The sequence below is a fragment of the Lacerta agilis genome, chromosome 5, assembly GCF_009819535.1.
Source record: "Lacerta agilis isolate rLacAgi1 chromosome 5, rLacAgi1.pri, whole genome shotgun sequence".
NCBI classification, from domain to species: domain Eukaryota; kingdom Metazoa; phylum Chordata; class Lepidosauria; order Squamata; family Lacertidae; genus Lacerta; species Lacerta agilis.
In genome coordinates, this window is record NC_046316.1 from 91,382,427 (window position 1) to 91,396,914 (window position 14,488).

At 48.0% G+C, this 14,488-nt stretch overlaps 1 protein-coding gene across 1 annotated transcript in view; it reads right to left on the reverse strand.

Moving 5' to 3' along the window:
• DIS3L2 (DIS3 like 3'-5' exoribonuclease 2) overlaps positions 1-14,488 on the reverse strand; it is a 200,418-nt gene that overhangs the window by 162,837 nt on the left and 23,093 nt on the right. Inside the window, exons 4-5 of the mRNA XM_033150865.1 lie at positions 12,480-12,619; positions 6,206-6,259 (exon numbers count right to left, since the gene is read on the reverse strand). Of these exons, the coding sequence (XP_033006756.1) occupies positions 6,206-6,259; positions 12,480-12,619 (194 nt within the window). The remainder of the gene's footprint in view (positions 1-6,205; positions 6,260-12,479; positions 12,620-14,488) is intronic.

Here is a 14,488-nt window from a genome sequence, read left to right on the forward strand (position 1 = left end):
TATTACTACTACTACTACTACTACTACTACTACTACTACTACTACTACTACTATTCCAGGATCAAAAGCAGTTTTGTCCAATGTAGACTTTCCCCAGCAAAGCACCAAGCACTGTAACCCAGGCCAAGAAGTTTCTTACATGGGTTTTTTTTGGGGGGGGGGGAATCCAGCACATTAGCACATCTGGATCCCTGTCTGAAATTGCTTCCGCTTCACAGAGTTCTGCACATTTCAGTTTGCAATGTCGGGAGCGGGTGACAACACATTAAACCGCTCAGAACCAAAGAAAGCTTCCATCTGTTTCCAGGAGAGAATGTAGTGATTTGGATAGTCTCCCGGGGGGGGGGGGAGTGTTTACAAGGATGCTTTAATCAAGTTGGTTCTCCCTTTTTATCCTGATGCGCGTAATGAAGGCTTTGAGAAACAATGGGATTCATTAGCCTGATTCACAAGTCATGCTCTCACTGATCTGACTTTTCATTATAAGCCCGCAGTTCCAAAACCCTTCGAAAATCCACGGCCAATTGCAAGTTGACTGCCCTCCAAGCACCTTCACTGCTGCCACGGACTGGGAAGTTCATCATAATTCCTCAGCCGCCCCCCTCTCTCCCGTCAGCCCTCCTTTTGTTTCATCTCCCTGCCCTCCCAGAATTACACTGTCTCCTCACCCTAGTAGTGAAAGCCTGGAGCCACAACGGCCTGACGTCGGATGTCTTTTCTCAAGGGTACATGCAGGGACATTGCTAAGGAAGTTAGAAGGCATGGGGCACAGATGCACGAGGACACAAATGTGCCTCTGGGGAAATTAAGGAGGCAGAAGGCTGTGGTCTCACCAGCCTACACTATCCACCCAGCCACCCTGAAAGGAAAGCTCTCTGTGTTGCTTTGTTTTAATGGCTTTTCAAAGGAGGGAAGGACACGAGATGCAGAGCCCGATCCAAAAGACTCAAGGCTCGGGTCCAATGGGCCACCCCTGGACTATACCCCTCTGCATGCGTGTCCCCTGAGGGTAGCATGAAGCTCTCTAGCCCACCACAGCCCCTCCGTCCGTCTGATGGGTGGGCAGACTCCGGGGAGGAGAACAAGGACTGAAAAGTTAAGCCAAAGGCTTCAACGAAGAGGTGGATTTTAGAGGGATTTAAAGAGGGAGAGTGCTGGCATTACACATATGGAGAGGCGCAGTACACAAGTTACTGATTTCCCACAACAATAAAAGCAAGAAGATTCAAATAATCGCACTCAGAAGCCTTCCGGATCCTGAAATGAGAAGCAATCCCATCAGTCTCTTGAACCACAGTAAGATGCCACCGCTCAAATGACCAAAACCGGGAGTTTATCCATGAGCAAAGCACTATTAGATGCGAGCAGTATGGAGTCTCTTGTTTTTCTAAGGCAAGCTCGGTTGCTGCCTTAATTATCTGCTAATTATTGCTGCCAGCCAACAGAAGCACCACTTTCCCTTGCTGGCAATAAAAATCCTCTTTCCTTAAAATTGGTTCAACCCACGTAGACTCGGGGGCTTGATTTTAGGAAAGAGAAAGAAATTGCACTGTGAAAAAGACACCAGCATGTGAAGAGTGACAAGACGTCAAAGTAAGGAGCAAGTCAATGAACAGCAGCAGAAGACACGCAGGTAGAAAGCTAACAGCTTAAGGTACAGAACGTCACGTGTCTGACAATCTGACTGCTTAATACAAGTTGTATGTGTTTGCTTGGTGCAAGGAGCCCTCAGAGAACAGCTTCATTTCCTTGAGGCCAAGGTGGCTGACCTGGAGAAGCTGAGAGGGTAGGTGTGGCTTTCAGGGATGCAAGAGTGGGATGCCACCTCCCAGGGTGGCAGGATGGGGGGGGGGGAGATGGAGTGTGCATTTTCGGGAAGTGTCCTGGTAGAAGAGGTCTTGCATCACCACCACACCCGCAAGAACTGTGCATTTATTGTTGTTGTTCAGTTGTTCAGTCATGTCCGACTCTTCGTGACCCCATGGACCAGAGCACGCCAGGCACGCCTATCCTTCACAGCCTCTCGCAGTTTGGCCAAACTCATGTTAGTGGCTTCGAGAACACTGTCCAACCATTTCGTCCTCTGTCGTCCCCTTCTCCTTGTGCCCTCCATCTTTCCCAACATCAGGGTCTTTTCCAGGGAGTCTTCTCTTCTCATGAGGTGGCCAAAGTACTGGAGCCTCAGCTTCAGGATCTGTCCTTCCAGTGAGCACTCAGGGCTGATTTCTTTAAGGATGGATAAGTTTGATCTTCTTGCAGTCCATGGGACTCTCAAGAGTCTCCTCCAGCACCATAATTCAAAAGCATCCATTCTTCGGCGATCAGTGCATTTATTACGAAGGAGTAAATTATTGCCTAGGAAGGCCCACCTTCCACGCGGCTCCGAGGCTGGGATTCTTTGCTAAGGAGGCAGAAGGCCGCTGCCCTGATGTGAAACGGAGGCGATTCCACAGCAAGACAAGCTACCCTCCGTAGCAGCAGCTCAACAGCTGTGCAAAGGCTGCCTCCCATGACAAGATGCAGAAAAATTGCAAAGCTTCTTGGACTAGCGTAATTCCGCCTGGAAGCTGTTCCTCTGACGAGTCCAGATTTTCTCTTCCCCATCCCCCTCTCACCTCAACTCCCCAAGTAATCCCACCACGTCCTTAAAAAATGCTTTACATCATCATTCGGGAGAAGGGCCCTCTTATTTCAGTCATCACCCGCGTGCTGCAGCAACCCCTCCCCTTGCAAAGTTAGCCATGCCAGGAGGTGACGGATGGCAGTTTCTTTAAAAAAAAAAAAACAACCCCCCATCGTTTAGCTCTTTGTCAATAAGGGAAGACATAAAAAGTGAGCTTGCCATTTGCCAGCTGCAGTGCCAGACAGGCCACCCCAGCCAGGGAGACTAGGAAAGTCTCTCTCTTCGTTCTGTTGTTTATCATAAACAGGTTGTTTGCACAAAAAGAACGGGGCCTAAGAGGTTAAATCACACGGTCCCCATACACCCCCAAGAGTGCATGGGATTTCCCAAATGGATTCCTCCTCAGCCCTCAACAAAGCCTAAGGCTGCAATCCTATGCACACCGAAACACAGCGGGGGCTGCTTCGAGGAAACTCAAATTAAATTTCAGTTTTGTTTTGTTTTTTTAATATATTTTTATTAAAAGATTTCTTAGTTTACAAAAGTGTTCGCAATGTCTCTTTTTTTAAGCTGCGTTTTCCACAGATCAGCTTCATTTGCTGTGAGACATTAGTGTTACATTAGGAAGAATAGGGGGAAAGAGGCAGAGGGGGGAATGGTGAGTGGGGTGGGTGGGGTGGGGTCGGGGGCCAATGCTTCTATTCTACCTAGGGTATGTGTGGGGTTTTGCGTCAATTAAATTTCAGTTTTGAAAAACATCATTTCATTCTTTGCAGACCTTGGGCCTCGTTTTATCCTGGTGGCACTTTAACGTTTGCCCAGCGGACTGTTGATGACTAAAAATGATAAATGAGCGTAGGATTGGGTCTTAAGGAGAATGGCTGGCTTTTCTAGAGGTGCCAGCTGACACAGCCTTTGACCCCTTGGAAATGCCTGCAAGCTCTGGGGTGCTGCCCACCCTGTGGTAAAAAGCTAAGCACAGGATCTCAGCGAGTGACCCAAGGCACTTGCACATATCCATGCATCTGTGCTGTGTAAAACTGGAAAAAGAAACTCTTAAAACTATCACAGCTAATGAGCAACAGGAATTATCTACAGGGCTGTTTTGTCTGTTTGAATAATGAATATAAAGTCCCCTCAAAATGCAAATCGGTGCCTCTTTATGCACCAGCATAACTGCATATTCAAAACAGCATGCATTTCAGTATACTGGATTTACTCGAACCGAATGCCAATTTTTTGCCAAATTATGTTGCAAAAATTAAGGTGCGCATGAGATTTGATGGCACGTTTACATTCGCCAGCAAATACTTTTTTTTTTTTTTTGGTTTCAAGGTTCTGAAAACAGCACATTAGATTTAATGGCACATCAGTAGATGTGATACGTCTACCGCCTAGTTCATGCATCCCTGGGCAAGTGACAAGGAATATGTGAACTCGCACTAAGAAGAACCCACTCAGCGGCCCTCTTCCACACACATTTTTAAAGGGAGAAGAACCGTGCAATGTAGGCCTCGGCCAAACTGAGCACCTGCATGGGTTGCCCATCTCACATGCGGTGACTTAAGGGTGCTCATGTTGTTCCTCCATGAGGCAAACCTTGCTGTGCCCGTCTAGAGGGGGGCAGGCTTAACGTTAACTAATCATTTAACACCCCCCCCCCATCATCCCAGTCGTGGGCTGACACTATCCTGAAGAAGATGCCTTACAACCTCTCATGAACGACTTCTAGCGATAGGGTTGAGAGGTTAGAATGCAGGACTTCATAGAGCTGGAAGGGACCACAAGACCCCCCCCCTCAGGTACAAAGCCCCACTCTGCTATAAAAAGAGTTTGGATTTGATATCCCACTTTATCACTACCCGAAGGAGTGTCAAAGCCGCTAACATTCTCCTTTCCCTTCCTCCCCCACAACAAACACTCTGTGAGGTGAGTGGGGCTGAGAGACTTCAAAGAAGTGTGACTAGCCCAAGGTCACCCAGCAGTTGCATGTGGAGGAGCGGAGACGCAAACCCAGTTCCCCAGATTACGAGTCTACCGCTCTTAACCACTCGGGACAATTGCCATCTCTCAGACAAACCTACCTTGCAGGACTGTTGTCGGCAGGCCTAAAAGATGTATACCACACGGAAGTCCTTTGAGAAAGGACAGGATTATAAGCAAACAAAGCAGCCAAAGGTTTGTGGGAGGGGGGAACGGGGATTATTGTTTTGTTCCCGTTCCTGTTTTTATTGCGTATATTGTGTTTTTATCTTGTATTTTTATGCTGTGAACTGCCCTGAGATCTTCGGATGAAGGGGTGAGCGGTAATACAAATTTAATGAATTAATAAATAAAACAAAAGAGCCAGTGTGGTGTAGTGGTTCAGAGCGGTAGACTCGTAATCTGGGGAACCGGGTTCGCGTCTCCTCTCCTCCACATGCAGCTGCTGGGTGACCTTGGGCTAGTCACACTTCTCTGAAGTCTCTCAGCCCCACTCACCTCACAGAGTGTTTGTTGTGGGGGAGGAAGGGAAAGGAGAATGTGAGCTGCTTTGAGACTCCTTCGGGTAGTGATAAAGTGGGATATCAAATCCAAACTCCTCCTCCTCCTCCTCCACCCATGAGAACATAACAAGAGCACGCTGGATCAGGCCAATGGCCTGTCCAGTCCAGCATCCTGTTCTCACAGAGGCCAACTAGAGGCCTATGGGAAACCAGCAAGAAGGATTCCAACAGGACAGCACTCTCTCCCGCCTGTGGTTTCCAGAAACTGCTATTCAGAAGCATTGCTGACTCCTCCACAAATTTGTCTAATCCTCTTTTAAAGGCCATCCAACTCGGTGGCCCTCACTGCCTCCTGTGGCAGTGAGTTCCATAGATTAGCTATGCACTACGTAAAGAAGTGCTTCCTTTTATGTGTCCTGAATTCTCAACATTCAGCTTCACTGGATGAATAAGTTGGCTCCTGCTAGCGTAGCAACGCACACGCAGCCTGCATTCACAAGGCACCACACAGCCGAAAGCCCGGCATGCCTAATTTCTCTTAACCAATGGCCCCGCAAAAAAAAGAAAAAGAAGAAAGTGGAGGCGTGATTGAAGGAGGTTTCACAAACCGCACGTGGTTTGGCATTCAGACGCAAGAACGTTAAAATGCAGCACGCACATTACTTTGATATCAAGTTCGCAAATTAGCTCATGCTGCAAACCAGCAGCAGAGAAGCACATTTGTTTGGGGGAGCTTAACTTAAAGTCAGGGGAAAATCTGTAAGCCATCTGTAAGCGTAATCATAAACCCTTGGGTTTAGAGCTAGCCGGTGGTCTCCAACCTGGGCTCAGCTGGCTTCGCCAAGCTCAGAACGAACATCACCTCCAGCACTAAAAGTTCGGATCGCCGTGTACCAGAACACCAACCTCCCCTCCTGTTATACTGGCGTTCGTTCCAGCGAGGTTTGCATAGATCAGAGGCAGGGTCGCAGCAATGCTTCATGGATTGCGCCCAAAGGTTTTGCATGCTCTGTGCACGTCTTGGGACTTAGTTCCTTGGTGCTCCAGCCATTCACCTTCTGCACATTCGTTGATTACTGTGTTACACATTACTTACTGGGGATGGAATGAAGGCCTCGTGGTATTTCTTGGGGTTTATTCTCAGGGGTCCCTTTAAAAAAAAAAAAAAAAGACAAAAGAACAGAAATTAGGTCAGAGGAGAAACGAGTTGTTTTAATGCAATACCAATAAGACTACCGGAGCCAATTTGCTGCTTTTTTGTTTATTGCGATGATGCCACCTCAACCCTCCCTTCCATGTTATAGTCCTGGAAAAAGACTGAATAATAATCGGATCGGTGTCAGCAACAAGGAGCAACAACGTCAGGAGTAACACCAGCAAGGAGTGGGAAAAGGTGAAGGGCAGGCTAATTTTTTTCCACATGGGCAAGTGGACAGTGGCCAATGCCAGAAGTGGGTGGGGCAACAGGTGCAAGTCTCACCTTTCTGCAGCAGGCTGCATTCCAGCCATGCAAAACAGGCAGGTGTTTCAATGCTAGGTGTTTGCACTCCTATCTATCCTCCAGCCAGACAAGCGAAAGGCACCATCAGAGTTCAAGGACACGTTCTAGCTCGGGACAAAAGGATTTGGGAAGTGTCTCGGTCTGGGAAGAGGGACATGGAATGGGGAACACCCCAAGGGCAATGCAAACAGCATGGTTTCAGTGGAGCTGGGTAGAAGTCCAGCTCTTCCAGCAGAGATGGAAACTTGTTCCTGGCATCACCAACAGCCTTCAAGTGGCTTCACTGGAAGCGAGTCAGGAGGAGCTCCAGATGAGGAAGTCGGGAGGTCAGCGCTACACTACAGCCACATCAAGGCCGTCAAAGGCGGCCCAAGCACACAGAGGAAACTAAGCCAGACGAGGTCACATTTTCCTGTTTTGCCCCTGCCCAAAATGTGCATCGCTTGCTCCCCAGAAAGTCAAGGGACTGGGCCATACCACCAACCATGCATCTTTCACGGTGGCCTGAAGTGAGGGCATTTCTGTCCAAGGTTCAGAGCTTGAAGGTAAGGAAAAGGATGTTCTGACCTCTGCCCCCCAGCTACAGTAGTGCTGCGCAACTCTGACCCGCAGGCCTAACTAGGCTCACCAATTGGTCCGCAAGGCTGTGTCAGCCAAGCCATGCCTATGTGTAGGGCAAGTAATGGCTTGATTCCAAACCGAGGGGGCAGGGGGATGGGTCACCTATCAAACTTGGCCTGCAGCGGGTGGCCAGATCTAGCTCCCCACCCCCAATCTAGAGGACCAAGGGCCATCAGGAATCTGCACCCTCCTCCTCCCAGGAAGAATGCCGCAACCTCAGCCATTAGCCAGAGGAAGGGCAGCAGAGATCTTGCTCCCACCTCCTCTGCCAGAATGTGCCCTGCATCGACCGCCAACCGTCCTGAGACTGCAGGAGCAAAGGAAGGGCACCAGGCAGGGGAACAGAGATTACTGGGATGTATTGTTTTTGTGAGCTGCCATGGGGATCAAGAGGCAGGGCATCAATCTTTTTAAACAAGTACAACCCACAGCCAGAAGCAGGTACATAAAAAACCCAGCTGTCATGAGCATTAGCAACCTCCTGGCTTATATGAAGCATTTTTTGCTAATAACGGCCAACACTGAATTTGCCTTTTCCATGCCCGTCGTGAATCAAGAAACCTGGAAACTAGACTTCAGAGAGGCATGGGGCTGTGTCTTGGTTCGTGCTGAGGGAACGGTGCCCTAAACCTGCCTTCACCAATCTGCTACCTCCAGAAGTTTCAAAGCACCAGTTGCTGGAATACGCAGGGGAGGCGAGACGGCTCTTGAGCTTGAATCCTGCTTGCCAGTTTGCCACTGGGGCATCTAGTCGGACACTGTGGAAGCAGGATGCTGGACTAGATGGGGCATCGGCCTGACCCAGGAGGGCTCTTCTTATGTTCAGGTGTTATGGACTACAACTCCCATCATTCCTGACCACTGTCCATGACGGCTGAATGGGAGTTGTAGTCCAACACCTGGAACCCTCCCCGCACCCGCTTCAGCCTCCCCACTGATCAAAGAATCGTAGATCACAGAGTTGGAAAGGACCCTGAGGATCATCTAGTCTAATCCCCTGCAGTGCAGAAATATACAGGGATCAAACCTGCAACCTTGCTGTCATCAGCACCATGCTCTATCAACCAGGAAACAAGCTTGTTTTTCTCCTGCTCCGGAGGGTAGGACTCGAACCAATGGCTCCAAGTTACAAGGAAAAAAAACTATCTGACAACAAGAGCTGCTTGACAGTGGAACGGTCTCCTTCAGAAGTTATGGACCCTCCTTAATTGGAGGTTTCTAAGCAGAGGTTGAGGACGCAGGTGGCACTGTGGTCTAAACCACAGAGCCTAGGGCTTGCCGATCAGAAGGTCGGTGGTTCGAATCCCCGCGACCGTTGCTCGGTCCCTGCTCCTGCCAACCTAGCAGTTCGAAAGCACGTCCAAGTGCAAGTAGATAAATAGGTACCGCTACGGCGGGAAGGTAAACGGCATTTCCATGCGCTGCTCTGGCTCGCCAGAAGCGGCTTAGTCATGCTGGCCATATGACCCAAAAGCTGTACGCCGGCTCCCTCAGCCCAATAAAGCAAGATGAGCGCCGCAACCCCAGAGTCGTCCACGACTGGACCTAACAGTCAGGGGTCCCTTTACCTTTACCTTTAAGCAGAGGTTGGATGGCCATCTGTCATGGGTCCTTTAGCTTTAGAGTCCTGCATTGCAGGGAGATGGGATTAGACTTGGGGAGTCCCTTGCAACTCTACGATTCTATGACTTAAACTGAACTATCTAGGATGATCGTTATGGCTGAGTATGGATTTTGTCTCAGCAGTACAAATGCTTTTTTTAAAAATAAATAAATGCCCATCTTTCTTGTCCAGAGGTGGTAGCTACTGCAGGCATCTTAGATTGGTATGTATCCACTAAACGATAAAACTATTTGGTATGTATCTGCAAAACTATGGGACTTTTCTTGCATTCAAGCTGAAATCAAGGAGTTGAAGTGAAGCAAGCATGTCAAGCTATTATTTATATGAATCTATAATGAAATAAAATGAGTGGAATTCCAACTCTCTAGAGAAAACCTGGGATGGGTATGGGACACATGTCAGGAGGGAGCCCCACTGAACAACCAGAAATCCTTGTGCTAACAGGATGCATTAGCAGAATGGCACCTAATCTCTCATCTTCCTTGGATTTGATCATACTTTGGGTAATTTTTAGAAGCAAACTCATAAAGCATTCTAGGAAACATAGCAAGTGCCTTCAGTTAAAAACTGCATCTAAGTTTACATAAAGCATTCATGTCTGCATTTGAAATTGCAGCCAAACTTTAATTAGAGGCATTTAAGTAGGCTTTAAAGTGGAAGCTTTCATAATTATTCCATTTGCGATTGATAACAATCATGGAACGAAAGCGTTTTATTCCCCCATATAAATGCACTGTAATGGGTTCAGGGAGGGTGGCATTTTGGAAGGACTTGGAATGTAGGTGACCAAACATGAAAAATATGCTGATTTATTGAGGGGGGGGACAGCCAGTTCTGAGATATAAATTTTTCCCCTCACACAAGGGACCCACCACTTGAAAAAGGACACATTACTCATCCTCCAGACTACACTTCTATAGAAAAGATGCTTTGTTTTGCACGGCTAAAAGTCACTTAGCAGGCACATTCCAAACCATTTGAGGAACAAAGATATTGCGCTGTAGCCTGGCACTAGACCCTTTTGGACATACAACGTTCTTTGCTCACATGTGGAAAACAGAGCGGGAGCTTTGAGTCATGTATGCAAGGAACTGTGCCGCAACAGTAAGCGTGCACACACACACACAAACACAGAGAGAGAAAGTGATTTTAATGCTGAGAGCACAAAGCATTGGAAATTCCTGCTGGGCAAACCCTGCTGGAACTAGCAGGAGTCACATAAGAAGGCATATGTGCAATTCTGCTTCATTCCAATGGACCTATCAGGACTTGGGCCACTGCCCCAAGGGAGTAATATAAGGTGAGCAGCCAGACTGTGGCCACCCCACCAGAATGCCCTCTGAATACCAGGAGGTGGGGATCACAAATGAGGAGTTTTTGTTGCTCTCGGGTCCTGCTTGCAGGCTTCCCTGAGGCACCTTGTTGACCAAGGTGAGAACAGCATTCTGGACGATGGAACATTGGCCTGATCCAAGATGGCTCTGCTTGCGTTCTCAACCAAGGAAGCCTCCTGACACCAACAGGCACTCCCAGGCACTTCTGAATCAGGCTGCTCAGAGGCCTGTTCTTGCTGGCTACAGGCCACCTTTGCCTTCCTCCGCTTTAACTGCGCAGTAACCAGATCTGGCAGAGGCTGGTGCAAGAGAGGTTCTGAGCAAACTACCCACCAGAGGTAACCAGCAGCCTTGGACAGAGAGAGAACGTCTGAAAAGAACTCTTCTTTCAACCCATCATTCAATTCTAGTTCTTGACATGTAAGAAGCTTGCAGGGATCATACCCCCATCACCAAAGGCCAACAATTCCAAGACTGCCATACAGTGGAGTCGTAGAGGGGCCACCAGGGCAGTTGCCTCAGGCGCAAAATTGTTAGGGGCACAAAATTTCAATCACTGGTGCTGCCTCAATACAGCTACTCGCGTCCGTCACTGGGCTTAGTTGAAAACGGCTTCTCCTTGTGAACCAGAAAGGGACCTCTCCAGACAATGGAGCAACTCTTCTTTTCTTTTCTCTGTGGCTGCAATCTCCTGGGTGATGCAGACATCGTTAGGCAGTTGAATGCGCATGCGTACTCGGTCCCGTTTCCCTCCTACCCGCTCCATGTGGCCCTGGGCTCTGGCAACCCACGCTATGCCACTGCAGCCGTATGACTGCAGCCCATCTGTGCAGCAATAGCAGGAATTGCATACGTGGCAGGTGCATACCTAACATGATCCACCATGTGTGTTACCACCCAAATGTCAACAAACCAAAATAGAAAGGGCTTGTATAATCCGCCCCACCCCGCAGCAAAGACAGTCAGCCTCGCAACGCACGCATATGCACCTCACTTTTTCCTCCGGTGCTTTTCTTCTGCAAAAAGGGAGGAACTCCCCACGTTCCTCCTCGAAAGCAGATGGGCCTTATTATCTGTGCCTATGAAAATCCTATTTACAATGTTGTGCATTTCACGCTGTGATATCATATCTGGAACCAGCCGCTCTCCCCATCTGCAAAGAACAACTGTTCTCACATGTGTGTCAGGGGCCGAGGCTCTGGCTGCAGAATCTCATGATGTCATCCTTAACCCACATTACTTTGCAATCACTCACAAACAATAGCTGCTATATTTATCGGTGGAGATTTTTGCGTTTTCCTCCCCCAATTGTGCAGGGAAAGGCAGGCATTCAAGAGGGGGAAACGCACTGAATTAATGTTCTTTTGACTCTTCGGAACAGGTTACCTCCACACCTGCCAGAGGGTGTCAGTACTCTCAAGACTTTTTTTGTAGGGCCTCAGTCACAATATTCTGACTTTCTTCTTCAAAAACCATGACCATGACCACAGAGCTGGACAGGATCCACTAGGTCATTTAAGCCAACCCCCTGAGAGTGGATAATCTACCCCTCAAACATCCCCTGACAGATGCCTCTTTGGGAAAATCTCAGAGGAAGGAGATCCCAAGCCTCCTCAATAGCTCTGTATTCTGCTGCTGATCTGCTCTTACTAGCTAGACCAGGAACGGCGAACTTAGAGGAGCTGGAAGGCTAATTAATTCCACCAGCAATATCAACCCTGCATGAATTCACCACCACTCCTGCTCTGATTAACCCCATCTCAGCCTCCCATCTTTCATACCCGGCTTCCCATTTAGACAGAAGAAAGGGGAGCAAACAGCACCGGCTCCTAGCCTTCAAAACGGCTTAAGAAGTTATGTGAAGTCTGGCAAAGGGGTGACGCAGTGGGGACTCGAGGAGGGCCTAACGTTTGAAGCCCACTAATTTGGGAGATTTAGGTTCAAGGTTAGCCAAGAGCATCCCACCTTCCTACACTATAAAACCATTTGCTCCCTGTCCTCAGCGAAGAGGCAGGGAGGACGAGAAGGAAAAGGTTTCCCGTCTTCTGCCTGAAAGAGTTTTAAATACCTGAAAAGCTCCCCTCCAATCTGTTCCGCTGATTAACATGCCCATCTACCAATTCAGCCCATTGATGCCTGCAGTCCTACCTGAGAGCTACACAGGTAAACAAGCACCGGGGGGGGGGGGAATACAGAAGGACCGCCTCCATCGTAGCATCCCAAAATGCAAATCCACAGCAGTAAATCCACAGCAGTAACAGCTTGCTGCTTTTGCAGTCGTTCCAAGTACCTGGATAAGTGTTTTCCTTTTCAGTCCTGCTGAGACATCCTCCCTTGACATGTAGGCTTCAAATACTTTCTTCCTCCCCCGAGTTGGCTTGCTCCGATTCTTTCTGTCGCCAGGGGCCAAGCAGGTGGTGTAGGGACCGCCTGGGAAAAAATAAGCCAGAATCACTGCCTCACCATATATAACAAAGCTGTTTGTTTTTACATAGACCAATGGCTCAGATCAGAAATGCAAAAACCATGGCTAAGGAAGCTTAATTTTCCAGCAACCCAGAATGATCATTTAAGGGAGCCCTTTCTTCACACTTGCCGCCCACCCTTTGCACCAGCCACCAAACAAAGCAGGAAGCCTTCAATTAATGGTTTACCTGTTCAAAGAAAACAGGAAATGGCTGTCAACAGAAGCCATCCTGGCTAGTTCCCTAGTTCACCCAAAGGGTGGGTCTTGGGGTTGTCATGGATAGCTCAGACAGGATGCTGGCCTGGTGCACGGCTATTGTGAAGAAGCTAAATTCCATGCTCGAGATCATTAGGAAAGGGTTTGAAAATAAAACAGCCAGTATCATAAATGCTGTTTCAAGAACCTAGGGTGCTTCCGCACTGTGTCCAGTTTTGGTTGCCTTGACTCGAAAAGGACATCACAGAGCTGGGGAAGGTTCAGAAAGGCCAACCAAAATGATCAAGTGGTTGGAGCATCTGCCTTACAAGGAAAGGTTGTGGTATTTGGCGGGAGGGTAATGAGTAAGTGGGGGCACGACAGAAAGTTATCGATGCTGCAGGAAAACTGACCAGAAAAATAGTTCTTCTTCTTCTTTTGTGATATCAGAATCCTGGGTCATCCAGTAAAACTGAATGGCAGAAGGTCGGGGACAGACAAATGGGAGAACTTCTCCACATTTAAGGCATAGTTAAAACCAGTGCTTTTTTCTGGGGGGATGCAGGGGGACACATACCCCTAAACGTTTTGTGAATCTAACGGCAGAAGAAACTAAAAAATTTAAAAAATTTAGTTTGTTCTCTAGCACAGTGAATCGTCAGTTCCATTGCTACCCACGATGGCAGCCCCATTTCCTGTCATGGTGTTTCTTGAGTCTCAGGCGGAAGCAAGCGTTTAATGTGTGAAGTAGGAGTTGGAAGTAGGGGGGGAAGATGTTAGTACAGTGGTACCCCGTGTTACGTACGCGATCCGTTCCGGGTCGCGCCACATAACCCAGAAATACGTAACGCGAACAAACAAAAAAGAAAAAGAAAAACCCCCAGAAGTTTGGAGGGTTTTGCACTTCTGCGAACGCGCGAAGTGCGCAGAACCCGCGCTCCATGGAGGACTTCCGGGTCGCAGAGGTACATAACTCGAACATACGCAACACGAGCTATGACTGTACACACAGCCTCATGGCAATGGTGGAAGTTACTGTGAGCTGTCAGCTTGTAATATGAGGTAATGAACATTCTTTGTACTTTTGCCCATTTACTGTATTTAGTTTTCCCCAATTTGAACTATAAAATGGTGGTTTTCTTGAGTCAAAATGAGAGCATCCCTAAACTTATTTTTTTAGAAGAAGAAGAAAAAAGCACTGGTTAAAACTGTGGTATTCTTTATCACAAGTTGGGGCGACAACCTCCACCTTAGGTGGTTTTCTGAAGAGATCAAACGACTTAATGGAGGATCAAGGTTATCAATGGCTGCTGGTCAAGACAACAGTATGTTTACTCCAAAACCAAAGGCAGCATGCTCTGAGGGCAGACCTTCCAAAGCCACTCTAGGAAAGAGGATGCTGGACTTGATGGGCCTTCGAGCAGCAGGGCTGAGGGCACAGAAAGGAGTTTGTTCCTATCTTGGCTCATTAAGCTGAGATATAATGACCGCGTTTGAACGATTGTAACTCCTTGATATTTACTCCTTGCTGTTTATCTCTATTCCATAATTGCGCCAAATGATTAAAAAAAACCAAACTGCAGGTATACCGTACTTTGCAACAGTTGGTAACCTGGACATTTTAGCAAGAGAGATAG